Source organism: Notolepis coatsorum, assembly GCF_963971535.1.
Source record: "Notolepis coatsorum genome assembly, chromosome: 8".
NCBI classification, from domain to species: Eukaryota; Metazoa; Chordata; class Actinopteri; order Aulopiformes; family Paralepididae; genus Notolepis; species Notolepis coatsorum.
In genome coordinates, this window is record NC_140172.1 from 48224556 (window position 1) to 48240462 (window position 15907).

Consider the following 15907-nt stretch of genomic DNA (forward strand, 5'->3'; position numbering starts at 1 on the left):
CCGAGGTCATCATTTGGCACACATGCGAACCATGCATACAATGCGTATCTGCGATTAACCCATCCCGTCGTCCTTCCCCCCCAAGGGCAGCCGGGAGCAGACAGGCGCCACGTGAGCCGCGCCAGGGGACCAATCCAAGTGCTCCTGTCCGTCTTCGTCAAGGACGCCACAGCGTTAGCGATCTTGTTGTTGTGCATGTTTTTCCATTGGGTTTATCTTATCGGGGGGGGAAACCCTTGCGAGCACGGGGAGAACATGCAAACTCCACACAGAAAGGCCTGGGAGATACCCCACCTGGGTAACTGGCATCATGGAAACCTGGTCCCCAAGCGGGATTCGAACCCTGGACCTTCTTGCTGTGAGGCGACAGTGTTAACCACTACACCACCGTGCCGCATAATGTCACCGTTAACTCACCTATCTCAAGCTGTGCTGCTCAGCCTGGTGTCACCGTTAACTCACCTATCTCAAGCTCTGCTGCTCAGCCTGGTGTCACCGTTAACTCACCTATCTCAAGCTGTGCTGCTCAGCCTGGTGTCACCGTTAACTCACCTATCTCAAGCTGTGCTGCTCAGCCTGGTGTCACCGTTAACTCACCTATCTCAAGCTGTGCCCTCTTTTCTTGAGCCTCCAATCAACGTTTGAGATAGGTCAATCTCCTCTCCCTCGTTCTCAACTATCATTCTGTGTTTGGCACCTACACAGTCAAATGGGCCGGCCTTACTGATCTGGTATCAGTCAGTCTATGTCTGTTTTCAGTTCTAACGAGGAGTGTATGTTTTCTGGACATGGCTGATGATGCGTCCATATCAATTGGAAGGGGGGGAAAACGTGAATAAATACACGTTCAATACAATGTATCGAAATTAGTGATGTTCGTGTTCAATATTGGCTTTTTTACCGATATCCGATATACCGATATTGTCCAACTCTTCATTTCCGATACCGATATATGCGGGGTTTCCCCCCCCAAAAAACGGAATCATTTCAGGTAATTAACATTACATATCTCTTGTCGTGGAATTAACACACATTATGCATACTTTTGACAATAAATAAAATAAAAATGTGTTCTTACTTGCTTGCCTGGGTAAATAAAGGTTAAATAAATGTTAAAAAAAAAATTGAATATTTTTATATTTTTTTTAAACCGATAGCGATAATTTCCGATATTACATTTTAATGCCAATATCGGACATCCCTAATCAAAATGTAAACCTGGATCGATTATTCCACTTCCCGGTGGTGTACCTGGTGGTATGGTTATGGTCTATACACACTCAAGACTGTAGCACCCAAGTTTAACACTGTTTGACGTAACATTGTTACTTACAGTAGCTGCCATAGTTGTACCCTTCCTGCTGACCTGTTGTATAGAACTTGTACATCTCTTTGGATAAAAGCATCAGCTGAATGACTATGTATGCACTAAAAGACACGAACTGGCGACTACTGTATTAGCATAGTGTTTAGGACTCATTTTCATTGTTTACAACTTTCAAGTAGAAGTTGTATTTATCTGAGTCAAACCAAGCTGTGTAGCATACAGTATACAGTATGCAGTATATCATCTATAGTTAGAGCTCTAGTATGAATATTTTAAACAATCAGAAATGTAATCAAAGTCGTAACCTCAAAATTTTTATTTGTATAGAATCTGAAACTTTGTATATTTGTATATATCATAAAAAAATAATCTGAAACTTTGGTCCGTCTCCATCAGATTTGTATGCATTTTGAAGGACACAGAAGTCTGGAAAGGGTGAACTTTTGTGATGATCAGTGTGGACTATGGTGCTAAACCTTCTCTGTTACTCTTAAAGTACCAGTAATATTATCTTCTTCATTACCTGACAGATGAGTTTCTTGACTTGACCTTGATTATTTTTCATTTATTCATAATTTTTTTTGTCAGCTAAAATGGAACCAAATAGGCCACTTTAAATTGAATCTCTAGGTAAGCAAACTGATTGATCGATTGATTGATTGATTGAAAAGTTTATTAACAGATTGCAGAATGGGTACAGTACAGTACAGCTCAATACATACAATTGTTAAGAGGATGCAGACCTGAGAAAGACTTTCGTCTTGTTTCCATCAGGGTCCCCCATTTTCAATTCATCATATGACACACACGACATACAGATAGACAGTACTGCTACATCTATACATTTATGACATACCAGATTTGCAAATACAGTACTGTTTGTGATACTAAAAAAATCCAGAAAAAGGGTGTATATACATTTGACATAGAAACTGTGCATTGAAGGAGGTTGGGTAGGTGGGGTGGGGCTGTACATTGGAGGTGGGGGGGGGGGGGGGGTTGGGTAGGGGGACACACACTGTACATTGGAATACTGACATACATTTGACATAGAAGCTGTACATTGGAGGAGGTTGGGTAGGTGGGGTGGGGTTGGGTGGGGCTGTACATTGGAGGTGGGGGGGGGGGGCACTGTACATGCAAGTGTATCATGTCCATTCAAAGAATTCTAAACAAATATTTGGCAAGTGCTTCCCTTTCAGGTGTAATTTTTTCTTTTTCTTTTTACTAGGGCTGGGACTTTATCGCATTAATTGCGATTAATTAACTACAGAAATAATTAAAAGTAAAACAAATGTATGCATTTAATCGCATGATGATCTTTCTTTATTGTGTAAGAATTAGTGCTGTTAGGCGATTAAAAGGATTTGTAATTAATTAATCGAATTAATCGCATTTTAATCGCATAACCATTTTAGGCCTGATATTCTATATTCTATAATCATATTTCAAATGGCATGTGTCCGGATGGCAGAATTCAGTACTGTATCTACAAAACCTTCTGTTTAATCATCTTCCATGTATTCATTTGCTTAGATTTTTCAGGTCTGGTAAATTTTTGCATGGTCAAAGATAAAAAAAATTGTATTGATATTCTCATTTGGTTCATTACAATTTACTCAAGCCTAGTAACAGACACAGTATTTATGACACTGGGAATACATTCCCTGAGATCCATAGATGTCCCTAGAATCAGATACCAAGAACATGCAAATGGACCATATTAAAAAAAAGTCTGTAAATGTGTATTCTACGTTCTTATGGAATGAATGAGATTAAAAAATATTTCAAAAAAATATATAAAATAACGCGATAATTTGCTGTGTAATTAATTTATCTAATTAACACGATAAACTGACAGCCCTAGTAAGAATGTTACCTTTCAAAGGAGACCAGACTCATCATGCATGTGCTATAAGTATAAAGTATAATAAATCGCAAATAACTTTTTTTCTTAGTCTGGTTTGTTCATACAGAATACTGAAAAAATAAGAGAAATTGAGAAGAGTTATTTTTTTTCAATGGTCAACTGTTCTGGAATGTACTTGAAAGTACTGCATTTTACTTTTACCTCGAAAGTGCTTGAGTTTACAAAAGGTCTGTTGCGCTATATATATATATTATTCCAAAAATTGCTGCACTTTGTTAAAAATTGCATTGATCTGTTGGTCTGTGTAGTAGCTAATACAGGATTTTGCTGCTTAAACGTATGTACTGTATAATGTATATTCATTGATTCACTCGTATACCAAAATCCATTTGAATTGAAAAATGTTGCTTTTCGTATCAAATATTGATATGCGATTAAAATGTGATTAATTTCGATTAATTAACTATAAAGTCTTGAATTAATTCGATTAAATTTTTAATCCAGTCCCACCACTACTTTCTACCACTTGATTGATGCTTCCAACGCCCAGTAGCTACTGTGACATCATCATTAGAATGTTCAGCTCTCAAAATTATAGTCTCACAAGTGAGACTGTACACCTGAAAGGGTTAACTGGCTGAAACAAGCGAGGAGGATGAGGAGGATGAGGAGGATGCGGAGGGGGCAGGTGTGTAATTGGGAAAGGAGGACTTTTATAGGAGGGCATTTCATTTCCATTTCATCTTGTCATACCGTGCTGACTTTTATATGTGCGTGTGTGTGTGTCTGTGTGTGTGTGCATGTGTATCATATAAATCCCATCTATGATACCGCACCAGTCCCAGGTGATGCATCTTTCTTATCTGGCATGCTGTTACATGTTGCTATAGTTTGGTAGCACATGCCCTCTGTCATAGTCTAGCTAGCCCATTTCTCAGCTGTTTGTCTGCAAGAGCGGATGTGTGGTGTGTGTGAGTGTGTGTGTGTGTGTGACGTGTGTGTGTGTGTGTGTGTGTGTGTGTGTGTGTGTGTGTGTGTGTGTGTGTGTGTGTGTGTGTGTGTGTGTGTACGTGCATGGTACATGTACGTGTGTGTGTGTGTGTGTGTGTGTGTGTGTGTGTGTGTGTGTGTGTGTGTGTGTGTGTGTGTATGTCTGTGTGTGTGTATGTGTGTGTGTGTGAGTGTGCACGAGTGTCAATATTTCAATTAAAAGCCTTCACTTAGAGAATGCAATTAGGCCTACTCTTCTCATTATCGTCTGCTCCCGTCTGAATTAATTCTTCTCTCTCCATTTTACTCCACGCCCATTTATCTTATTCAACCGTTTTCTCTCCATTCATTGTGAAAAACAAATGAACCGTTTTTTAACCTGATTTAGTCCTGCGTTTCAGCACTGCATGGTGTTTCATATGACCACCACACACACACACACACATGCACACGCACACGCACACACACACACACACACACACACACACACACACACAGTATACATACACATAATGGACACATGGAGTTATGCATTGGGATCAGCAGTCTCCTGTACGCTTGAAGGGAAATTCCACCGCAAATCAACACTAAGCTCTTTTAGCAGATTGAGACATAACTGATTCATGCTCTATGTGGGTGGCCAAAGCAACCTCCGCTCAGAAATATTAGCAGTAGAAGATGCTCATTTGGTAGAGCTATCATAATGACACATAGCTCTACCCTCACTTAATTTAGTAGAACTATGAACAAATACGTTTCTTGATACCACAGTCGTCCCTCTCCCTCTCTCTCTCTCTCTCTCTCTCTGTATGTAACGCGTGCAGAGGTTCACGCTATTTCCCCCTGATCCCCTCCCTGCTGAACAGGCGCCCGACCGACCAGTAGGAACCGCAGTTTACAACGACCAGAACACATACCCCGCCGGCTTCCCACCAGCTAACACTGCCAATTGTGTTAGTAGGGACGACTGACCAAGCCAGAGGTACCGCTGACAGCTGGATTCGATCCCAGAGTCTCTGCGGTGGTAGGCGAGTGCATTCTCCACTGCGCTACCCAGCCGCCTCATTGTCTGCATTAAAAAAAAATTACTCATTGTACTTAGGTTGTACTTTAGATTGTATATTGTATTGTATATTGTATATTGTATATTCCTATTTTACTTACTTTTTTACTTATTTGTTTTACTGTATGAAGCACACTCTCAGGGGCTAATACAGAACCAAGCATTTCACCGTAAAGTACATGTATTTTATATGTGACAAATAATAAACAAACTTGAAACTTGAAACTCGCCAGGTAAAGGAGTGACCAGAAGTAATAGTTGGGCCCTCCCTCCGCTGGCGTCGTCTGAGTGACGGCCGCTCTTTTTCAGTGTAGTCACATTGTGAAGCAGGAAGCTGGAGCATGTCCAGTAGTTTAAGTCTATATCTTTTGACGATAATGTTCAGAGCTGGCTGTGAGCTTATTTTTACTCTGTAGTAAAGCAACTTTTCGAGAGAGACCCGGAAAATTTCCCTTTAAGATGGAGAAGGTGTAAATGAAGGTGTGCCCAACCAATCATTTGAAAGCGTCCTGTCTTCACACACCTGAAACCCAACAATATGACCCTGGAGAATATGACTGCTGCAGAACTAACGGCTGCAGAGCTCGAGAACCATTAGGCGTATGACGTACAGTACATCATGCCAGTTAGGGTACAGACCCTCACTTGCACCTTGTGTATACTGTTTATTTTTCTCATATCTTTATATTCAGATTTTATTTTATTGCCTATATTTATGTATTTCTTCTATTACCCTGCCCATAGACCCTCACTTGCACCTTGTGTATACTGTTTATTTTTCTCATATCTTTATATTCAGATTTTATTTTATTGCCTATATTTATGTATTTCTTCTATTACCCTGCCCATACCTGTAACTTACCTGTACCCATTTCCCGAATTTCCCCAAGGGGATCAATAAAGGAATATCTTATCTTATCTTACCTCCCCTCCCCCATGCTACTATGATGCCGGCATTTCCCCAAGGGGATCAATAAAGGAATATCTTATCTTATCTTACGACAAGCTCTGACACAGGTCTGCCTGTGTCACCAACATCTGGCTGAGATGAGCTTCTATAAGATAAGATAAGATAAGATAAGATAAGATATTCCTTTATTGATCCCCTTGGGGAAATTCCAGTGACACACACATACAGCTCATCGTCTCATTAACAACAACATATCACAATCATTACATTTTTACAGTAACAACGGCACAACATAAGTTCAAACAGACATGTACATTTGTTGACACATGTCGACTACAGAATGCCTGAGACACCATATGCGATAGTCGGCTGCGACAACACCTGGGTGTCGTTGCGCCAGGTGGCGGGAGGGAGGGTGGAAAGATTGTCCAGCGGGAGGGGGCAGGGATGGGGGGGATCGGGCTTTGGTGATGAGACAGTCATTTAGGCTCCCCCCCTCAAGCGCGCGTACTAGTCGGCTGCCGTCACCATCACGCGGGAGTGGCGCCGGGCGTACACGCGGGAGGGGGGATTGGGTAGGGAGTGTGTACTCATGTGTGCATTGTTGCATCCTAGTTATCAAAAGGAAACACAGAGTAAACAACAGCTTTCATCTCTAGAGTTAGGGCCATATTCCACGCTGTGCTTGATTTTTTTTTATCTCTCAATCTCGCTAACAATCACAATTTCAATGACACTGTTTTATGAGCTCTGTGCCTTTACTCGCCTGATACAGTATGTGTGGCTTTCTGCCTCTGTCTGGTAACACAGCAACCTGCTGGCAACCCCAACATCTCTTAATCCTTTCACTACCACACTACCAAAGGGTTAACCGTCTGTAGTGTGGTAGTGAAAGGGTTAAATGATTTAGGCACTCTTATTTATTCTTACTCCCAAAAGTAGTCTGATAATCACTCAGAGAATTAGGATGTCATTTAGAATAATTTTTATCTTTTTTCTTTCTTTTTACTACTCTATACTGTGCATACAGACTATGATAATTCCTTCTGTAAATCCACCATCCACCATAGAATTCAAATCGCACTTTAGAGGAATTAATTTGAATATATACCATAATGTTCATAATTAGTGCTAATACATTTTGTTCTATTGTTCTGTCCCTGCCATATTGATTATTATCATAGTCAAAGCTAGTGTCCATCTATTTTATTATGTTGCTAGCAAATTAAGTCTGGCCGCACCTCTGTACATTGTAAATAGTTGTATTCTTTTTTTTTTTATCCGCTTTTTCTCCCCTTTTCTATATTTTCTCCCATCCCGATTTCGTAACATTCAATTCAACCCTCCCCTGTCACGAACGCTGTTTCTTGCCTCCCACAAGCCGGCTGCAATGTGGACTAAGTCATACATAGCACAAGTCCCCTCCGGTACTTGAGGTAACAGCAGTCGCATCTTTTCACCTGCGCAGCTCGATCTCTCAGTGGCGAGGAGTAACGCGTGGGAGGCTCACGCTGCCCCCGACACTTCCTGATTCTACTGCGCAGGCGCACCAACCGACCCGTAGGAGTCGCTGTCCACAACGCCCGATCCCCACCCATCAGTTTCCCACCCCCTAATACGGCCAATGTGTATTAGTACGGACGACCAGCTAAACTGAAAGCAAATGTGGAGCGCTGGGCTCGAACAGGCAAGCCCAGCGTCTCCAGATTTCGTGGTGAGCGCCTTGCCCACTACGCCACGTAGCCTACCTATAGTTGTATTCTTATACACTATGAGGCAGAGTACAGCCTGAGAGCAACTCCTTTGAAGTGAGAGTGCAGTTGGACCAAAGGCAGGAAAATAGTCCAAAAATGTAGCAGTCAATGAAGCTGATTGGCAAAGTGTTGTTGAAATCTTTTCATACTATTCATATATACATTTTTGTGTATTTAAAATAACCAAATAACATCACGTGCTTAACAACCACCAGACCTCATGCACGACACAGTGGCACAGAATGAATCCTCGGATGTTCAAACCCCCTGCCCAAGTCCTCCGTCAATGGGACTCCCTCAATCTCACACCAATTATCACCAAGCCCACCAGATACAACACCAAAAACCCAGAAATAATAGAAAAGGCCACACTTATTGATGTCATTCTGACAAATAACCCTGATAGATACACATCTGGTGTTTTCTGTAGCGATATGAGTGACCACTGTTTCACTGCCTGCATCCGAAATGGCAGTACAGCTAAACAGCCTGTCTTAATCACCCACAGACGACTACTGAAAAAGTTTGATGAGCAAGCTTTCCTCCATGACCTAGCTAATGTTAAATGGGACAGAATAAGTCTAATCCCTGACATTGACAATGCATGGTCCCTCTTTAATGACTCATTCAGCAAAATAGTCAACAAACATGCCCCTATGAAGAGAATGAGGATCAAAAACAGATGCAGCCCATGGTTCGACCACAACCTAGCAGAACAACTTCGCCTCAAAAACACCATCTGGCGTAAAGCTTGTCAGTCAAAATCTCATGAAGACTGGTTATCCTTTCGACAAATAAGAAATAAATGCACCCAGGCTATCCGCAAAACCAAGACTGGTTACTTTCAAGAGCAGTTTAGACTCAGTAGCTCAAACCCAAGCAGGTTTTGGAAAACAGTTAAAGAGATGGAGAACAAACCCTCATCCTCCCAGCTGCCCACCTCCCTAGTAACTGGGGATATGGTAATTACTGGAAATGAGCGTGTGGCAGAGGCCTTTAATAATCACTTTATTAAAGCTGGGAGCCTGTTTGAGTCCATGGCACCCCCTGCCCCACCATCCAACCCCTTGCCCCTCAGCCCTACAGTGCCACCTGCCTCACCATCCAACCTTCGTGCCCCTAATCCAGCCACGCATCACAGTTTTGCACTGCAGGAATTTACTGAGAAGGACATTTTAGAAGTACTCAGCAAACTCGACCCCAAGAAACCTCCTGGCCTTGACGGGTTGGACCCCTTTTTCTACAGAACTGCAGCCCCCATCATTGCTGAACCTATTTCCCATCTATGTAACCTGTCCCTGCATACAGCAGAACTGCCCTCTGCTTGGAAAGCAGCCTTGGTACGGCCCCTGTTCAAAGGAGGAAACAATACTGACCCCAACTGCTACCGCCCAATTTCAATTTACCCTGTATAGCAAAAGTGCTAGAGAGACTAGTTTGCAAACAACTCACAAGCTTTCTAGAAACCTACAACATACTTTCGGAAAACCAATCTGGCTTCCGCTCAGGGCATGGATGTGAGACTGCTACGATGAAAGTCCTCAATGATGTCCTCAATGCCCTTGACTCCAAACTCTACTGTGCTGCTGCCTTTATAGATCTGGCCAAGGCCTTTGACACTGTGGATCATGAACAGCTTTTGGAGCGGCTGAGAGACATTGGTGTCACTAATCACAGTGTAGCATGGTTCGAGAACTACCTCTCTGATCGCACTCAGTCAATAAAAACCGACAACCTATTAACCCAGTCCCTATCCATCTCTAAGGGGGTCCCCCAAGGCTCCTTACTAGCTCCAATCCTCTTCTCCATCTATATAAACAACATAGGCCAGTTCGCTGGAAACTCCCTAATTCACCTCTATGCTGATGACACAGTCCTGTACACCTCTGGTCTCTCCCCGGATGCTGTCCTGAAAACTCTCCAGGAGAGCTTTCTAAAAATCCAAGCTGGTTTCTCCGCCCTTTGCCTGGTCCTAAACACCAGCAAGACCAAAGTTATGTGGTTCGGCCACAAGGGTACCTCCCAGACTGGCACCATTGTAGCCGCCGATGGCAAAAAGCTTGAACTGGTCACCTCTTATAAATACCTGGGAGTGTGGATCGACACCAAACTCTCCTTCTCTGAACACCTAACTAAACTGCAGGCCAAAGTCAAAGCAAGGCTTAGCTTTCTGTATAGGAACCGTTCCTCCTTCACTAGATCTGCTAAACTCACCCTGGTCCAGATGACTGTCCTGCCGCTATTTGATTTTAGCGATGTAATCTACCGCTTGGCCCGTAAAGGTGATCTAGAGCGCTTAGATATCCTATATCACTCCGCCATTCGCTTCGCTACCAATGCTCCCTACAGGACCCACCACTGCGAGCTATACTCCCTAGTAAACTGGCCCTCCCTGGAGATTAGACGCAACATCCACTGGCTGGCCTTTGTATATAAAACACTTCTAGGCCGTAATCCCCCTTACCTTACTTGCCTAGTCCACCCTCGTCCACTCCCAAATTACCACACCCGGTCAGCCACACATATCCTGGTAAACGCCCACCATGCCAACTCCTCACAAGGCCGTTCCTCCTTTCAGTACGCAGCAGCTGATAGCTGGAACACACTACAAAAAAACTTAAATATGGAAACGTTTATTTCAATTCGATTGTTTAAGGAAACTTTAACAAACTCCCTAGAGCACTCATGTAGATGTTTCTCCATGTGCTAACACCATGCTGCCACTATTGTTCTGTTGTCCGCCAGTTGTTGTTCAGTTCAGTTGTTGCTCTGTATGTATGTCCTGCCTTTTTAATAATGTTCCTTTGTGTTTTATTTTTATTTATTTGATTTGATCCCCCATCCCCTTTCCCCTAGGGGGCTTTTTACCCCCAAATAGGCCGTTATTGAAAATAAGAACTTGTTCTTAATTAACCTGCTTATTCAAATAAAGGTTTGTTGATGATGATGATGAGTGAAATGGAAAGAATTTACAAGAAAGATCTGACAGGACTTTAAGATAATGTTACGCTACATTGTGCGTATGTTTAAAAGCACTGCTTTGCTATGTAAATGTGGCTCAACAATGCATATCGCTCGCACATTCATATATCTATCTCGCACATTTGTAATTGGAGAGTGCACATAAACAGCCTTCAGAAGCTCAACCCTTTCACTACCACACTACAGACGGTTAAGCATTTCACTGACACAAGACAAAGGGTCAACCCTTTCACTGCGACAATACAGAATGTTAACCCTTTCACTGCCACACGACAAAGTGTTAACCCTTTCACTACCACACTACATATGGTTAACCCTTTAACTACCACACTACAGGCGGTTAACCATCTGTAGTGTGGTAGTGAAGGGGTTAACCTTCTGTAGTGTGGTAGTGAAAGGGTTAACAGGCACAGACATTGGCTTTGAAATGACCATTAGGCTTAGGCTAATTGCTACTATCAACAGCGGTTCTATGGAACTTAATCTTGGTAGCGAAACAGCCATAATATAGCCAAGCAGAGGGCCAGTCGTTTGATTAGAAACTCCCAAAGCGCTCTTAGATCTGCCAGTCAAAAATCGTCTGCTGCCATGGCAACAAGGGATGTGTGCCCGATAGGCAGCCCAGTCCTGAACAGAGGGGGAGGTTGATTCAGCCAACGTATGCTTGTTTTTATTACACGTCTGTTCTATGTGTCACCTCCCTGTGCCTAACTGTTTCTCCATAGTGTGCCAGGTTACATAGAACACATGCACCTTGTGGCACCGTCAATGATTTTAACCCTTTCACTACCACACTACCAAAGGGTTTCACTGCAACAGTACAGAAGGTTAACCCTGTCACTGCCATGCAACAAAGGGTTAACCCTTTCACAACCACACTACAGACGGTTAACCCTTTCACTACCCCACTAACCGTCTGTAGTGTGGTAGTGAAAGGGTTAAAATCATTGACGGCGTTCAGCAACATTAACTCAAGAATGCGTGAATCAACAAAAAATTACATTCATTATGTTTTATATTATATTATCTGTAATATAATCTGTGATGGGAATATTATCTGTGAAGGGTGAAAGTGACCAGCGCTCCTTTAGCTACTAATGGGAATTTCAGCAGAACCTTATCATTTAATTATTATCAACACAGGGCTAGTTTCTGAGCCTGAAATGTATAACACACGCACACACACACACACACGCACACACACACACACACACACGCACACACGCACACACATAACCATGTACAATTACAGTATGTGGAACTTTACTTTGTAACCTATTGTCCCTGTTTCTCTTGCCTACCTCTACATCTCAGTGCAGTGTGTGTGTGTGTGTGTGTGTGTGTGTGTGTGTGTGTGTGTGTGTGTGTGTGTGTGTGTGTGTGTGTGTGTGTGTGTGTGTGTGTGTGTGCATGTGTGTGTGTGTGTGTGCGTGTGTGTGTGTGTGTGTGTGTGTGTGTGTGTGTGTGTGTGTGTGTGTGTGTGTGTGTGTGTGTGTGTGTGTGTGTGTGTGAGAGTACATGTGTGTGTGTGTGTGTGTGTGTGTGAGAGTACATGTGTGTGTGTGTGTGTGTGTGTGTGTGTGTGTGTGTGTGTGTGTGTGTGAGAGTACATGTGTGTGTGTGTGTGTGTGTGTGTGTGTGTGTGTGTGTGTGTGTGTGTGTGTGTGTGTGTGTGAGAGTACATGTGTGTGTGTGTGTGTGTGTGTGTGTGTGTGTGTGTGTGTGTGTGTGTGAGAGTACATGTGTGTGCGTGTGTGTGTGTGTGTGTGTGTGTGTGTGTGCGTGTGTGTGTGTGTGTGTGTGTGTGTGTGTGTGTGTGTGTGTGTGTGTGTGTGTGTGTGTGTGTGTGTGTGTGTGAGAGTACATGTGTGTGTGTGTGTGTGTGTGCGTGTGTGTGTGTGTGTGTGTGTGTGTGTGTGTGTGTGTGTGTGTGTGTGAGAGTACATGTGTGTGTGTGTGTGTGTGTGTGTGTGTGTGTGTGTGAGAGTACATGTGTGTGTGTGTGTGTGTGTGTGTGTGTGAGAGTACATGTGTGTGTGTGTGTACATACCAAGACCTTTGGGGGTGATACCACTGCAGTCCAGTGGGTTGGTGGCCCAGTAGTAGTACTTGAGCGTGTGCATCAGCTGCAGAACCGTGCCGACGCGACGGATGGTGGTGTAGATGGTGGCAGTGCCGATGAACTCTGATGACAGGTATGTGTAGAGGGACAACTGGACCTGCGTGCACACACACACACACACACACACACACACACACAGTTAACTCAATTACTGCAGTTTGCCTTTGTAGGGCGGTGCTGACAGAGTGGAACAGTACACACATGCAGAGGAGTTACTGCTTTTTGCCTTGAGCAAGTGAATTAAATTGAAAATATATTGGGAGAAGACATCTACCGGAGGACAATAGACATTTTTTTTCCATGTTCTACACTCATGTTTTTTTGTTTTGTCGTTATGCCTCATCTGACGAGCTCTTTTCACACCACTGACTGACAAGAGGCTTCCTCCCTCCCGTCCTCCCTCCCTCCCTCCCGTCCTTCCCTCCCTCCCCCCTCATTCCGTTCCCTCTCTCCACCTCTGAATATCCCCCGCCCGCTCCTCTGTGTTGCCTGCACACCGGCTCCTCACCCGTCGCTCTCTGAGCTCATTACCATCAGGGTGAAGCTGTGAAGCAGCCCTTAACGATGTGGCTGCATCTAAAGTGGCTGGAGTTAGTGGGGTGCCGTGCTCCTGTCTGGCCAGAGCGCATCACCCGCTCTGCCCGTCGGTGGAGTGGGCTGAGGCGCTAATGGTAACACGTTCAGAGGGGCCGGCAGACAGGGTGGAGGTCTACAGAACATAATAAGGGTTATACGTCGTTAAGAGAGGAGAGAGTGGTGCTGGTGGAAGCACAAATTAAAGGATTAACAAGGCGCCCGTTTTGCACAGCTTTATTGGTCTGGTTACTGGAGTGTATAATGCTTAATCGTATTTTCATAATGACCCTTTTGTGGTGTGGTTAAGTGAGACTTTGCTTAAAGGGAGCGCCCACATTTTTTTATTGCCACAAGCCGGGAGTCCTTTTAGTCGAAGCAAAATGAGTCATGCTAAGCATGCTAGTGGAAGTCAATGGAAGCGTGAATATTGCTTAGCAACCGCATTGTGCATGAGGCTAACAATGCTATAATTTTTTGCTTCCAGTGTCTCAAAATCCAGGCCGGATTAAAGGGACTCCCAGTTTCAGACAAATCAGATCAGGCTTCTTAAAAACATGTACTGTCCCTTTAACAATTGTGACTAGGCCGTCTTTTTAAGGAGCTCACCATTGCTCCGAAAACCATGAAATGTTGCGCAATTCAGAAATGGAGATATTGGCAATTTTGAGTGCTTTGAAATGTTCTCTATATGTCTCCTTATTTGCAAAAATAAATACAACTTGTAAATATGTTAATTATTGTTAGATTGTCCAACAGTATTATTTTCCTCGCTGTGTGAAAAAAACTACAGTTGTGTCTGAGGGGAGTGGCTAAGTACTTTCTGTCTCAGGTGTCGGAGAGGAGACGCACAGAAATGAGAGGAGAGGAGATGCACCAAAATCCATTCCAAGACAACGGGCCCAGTACTTTGTTGGTGGTGTGAAAATATGCCAAGAAACATTCATATCTTTGGAACCGTTTGTGTTAAATTGTATCTGAATCGGGAGATGGTCTTCTCTCTGTCAAAATTGAAAGTGTATTTCTGTTAGGTGGGGGAGGGGTTAGGTGCAGGGAACAAAATTAACTTTTTGACTTACCAGCCATTTGGCTGGTAGATTTTAAAAACTACCAGCCAGGCAGATTTTTTACCAGCCAAAAATTCAAAATAGCTTTTTAGTATATCGCCATGTGTTATTATTACTATATAATACTCTCATATGCTATTTTCAATTAATATCATAAACAACATAAGGAATATTAGCATAATTTTTAGTGGACTGAAGGAATGAGTCAGCGTTAATAGTTTTAAATGCAAATAATTTATTGAAACATAGAAGTGGGGTCGGGGACACACACACTGTTTCAACTCACCACCCCTGCATCATATTGTAGTCTAGTCTGTCTTCAAACTTCCACTCCTCTCGAAACCTTTTTATATTTGAATATCAACATTATCTGTGCATCCTCAGTAATCCTCAGTTTACTACAATATACTCCTCTCCTGAGTCCTGACTAGTGACTTCATCGTCTTTCCAAACGCACGCACACACACAGAGAAAGGGAGAGTGCCCCCCCCCCCATTTCCCTTTCCCCAGTCCACACTGTCTGCTGTTCTCTATGGCTCTGCCGCTGATCAGGATTAGCTTGTTAGCTTACGCTAACATAACGTTCATTTCGGGCGATGTGGGCATAAAGGAATGGCGACGATGCAATGCATGTTAGATGTGTGGTAATATTGCCTTGGAATTTCATAATTAATATGTGTGAATAAATTGGAGAACCATAAATATAAAGCCAGATGTACCTTTCAATAGCAGAGTGGACTTAGTGGCTAAACAGTCTCAACTGTCAGTTGAGACAGCTGCATCAGATAACAGCTGCAACAGTTATTTCAACCCCCACTCAAGCAATGACTAAATTAGAGAACAAACGACACCTTCTCGAACTGACTGTATGTAAATGCTGATCAGAGAGAGCTGGGTTGACCACAGGGCAGACCAGTTTAGACTTGTTGAAGCATGGACACTAACTCACAGACAAAGTAATCTATTAATCAACTGTTTAGTATCAAAAGGTCTCATATGATGTCTGGTATCAGTCTTAGAAAGCACTGACTGTACTTGGATGATATTAGACATCTATAGCCATACCAAAGGGTTAAAGCGATCATGTCACACCCCCCCTTGTGAGACAAGCCAGGTCCCTTCATCTCAGCAAAAGATCACACGGACGTGGGCCACCGATGGGCCCCTTCTGTCTGTCCCATCACGTCCCCACAACCCCAAGGGGGGGGGGGCTGCCAGCGCCCACAAGGACACCCCCCACAAGAAGGCT

At 43.3% G+C, this 15907-nt stretch overlaps 1 protein-coding gene across 1 annotated transcript in view; it reads right to left on the reverse strand.

Moving 5' to 3' along the window:
* LOC311233443 (neurobeachin-like) overlaps positions 1 to 15907 on the reverse strand; it is a gene marked incomplete at both ends in the record, with an annotated part of 105726 nt that overhangs the window by 67079 nt on the left and 22740 nt on the right. Inside the window, one exon of the mRNA XM_084320411.1 lies at positions 12943 to 13115. Coding sequence (XP_084176537.1) covers positions 12943 to 13115 — 173 coding nt within the window. The remainder of the gene's footprint in view (positions 1 to 12942; positions 13116 to 15907) is intronic.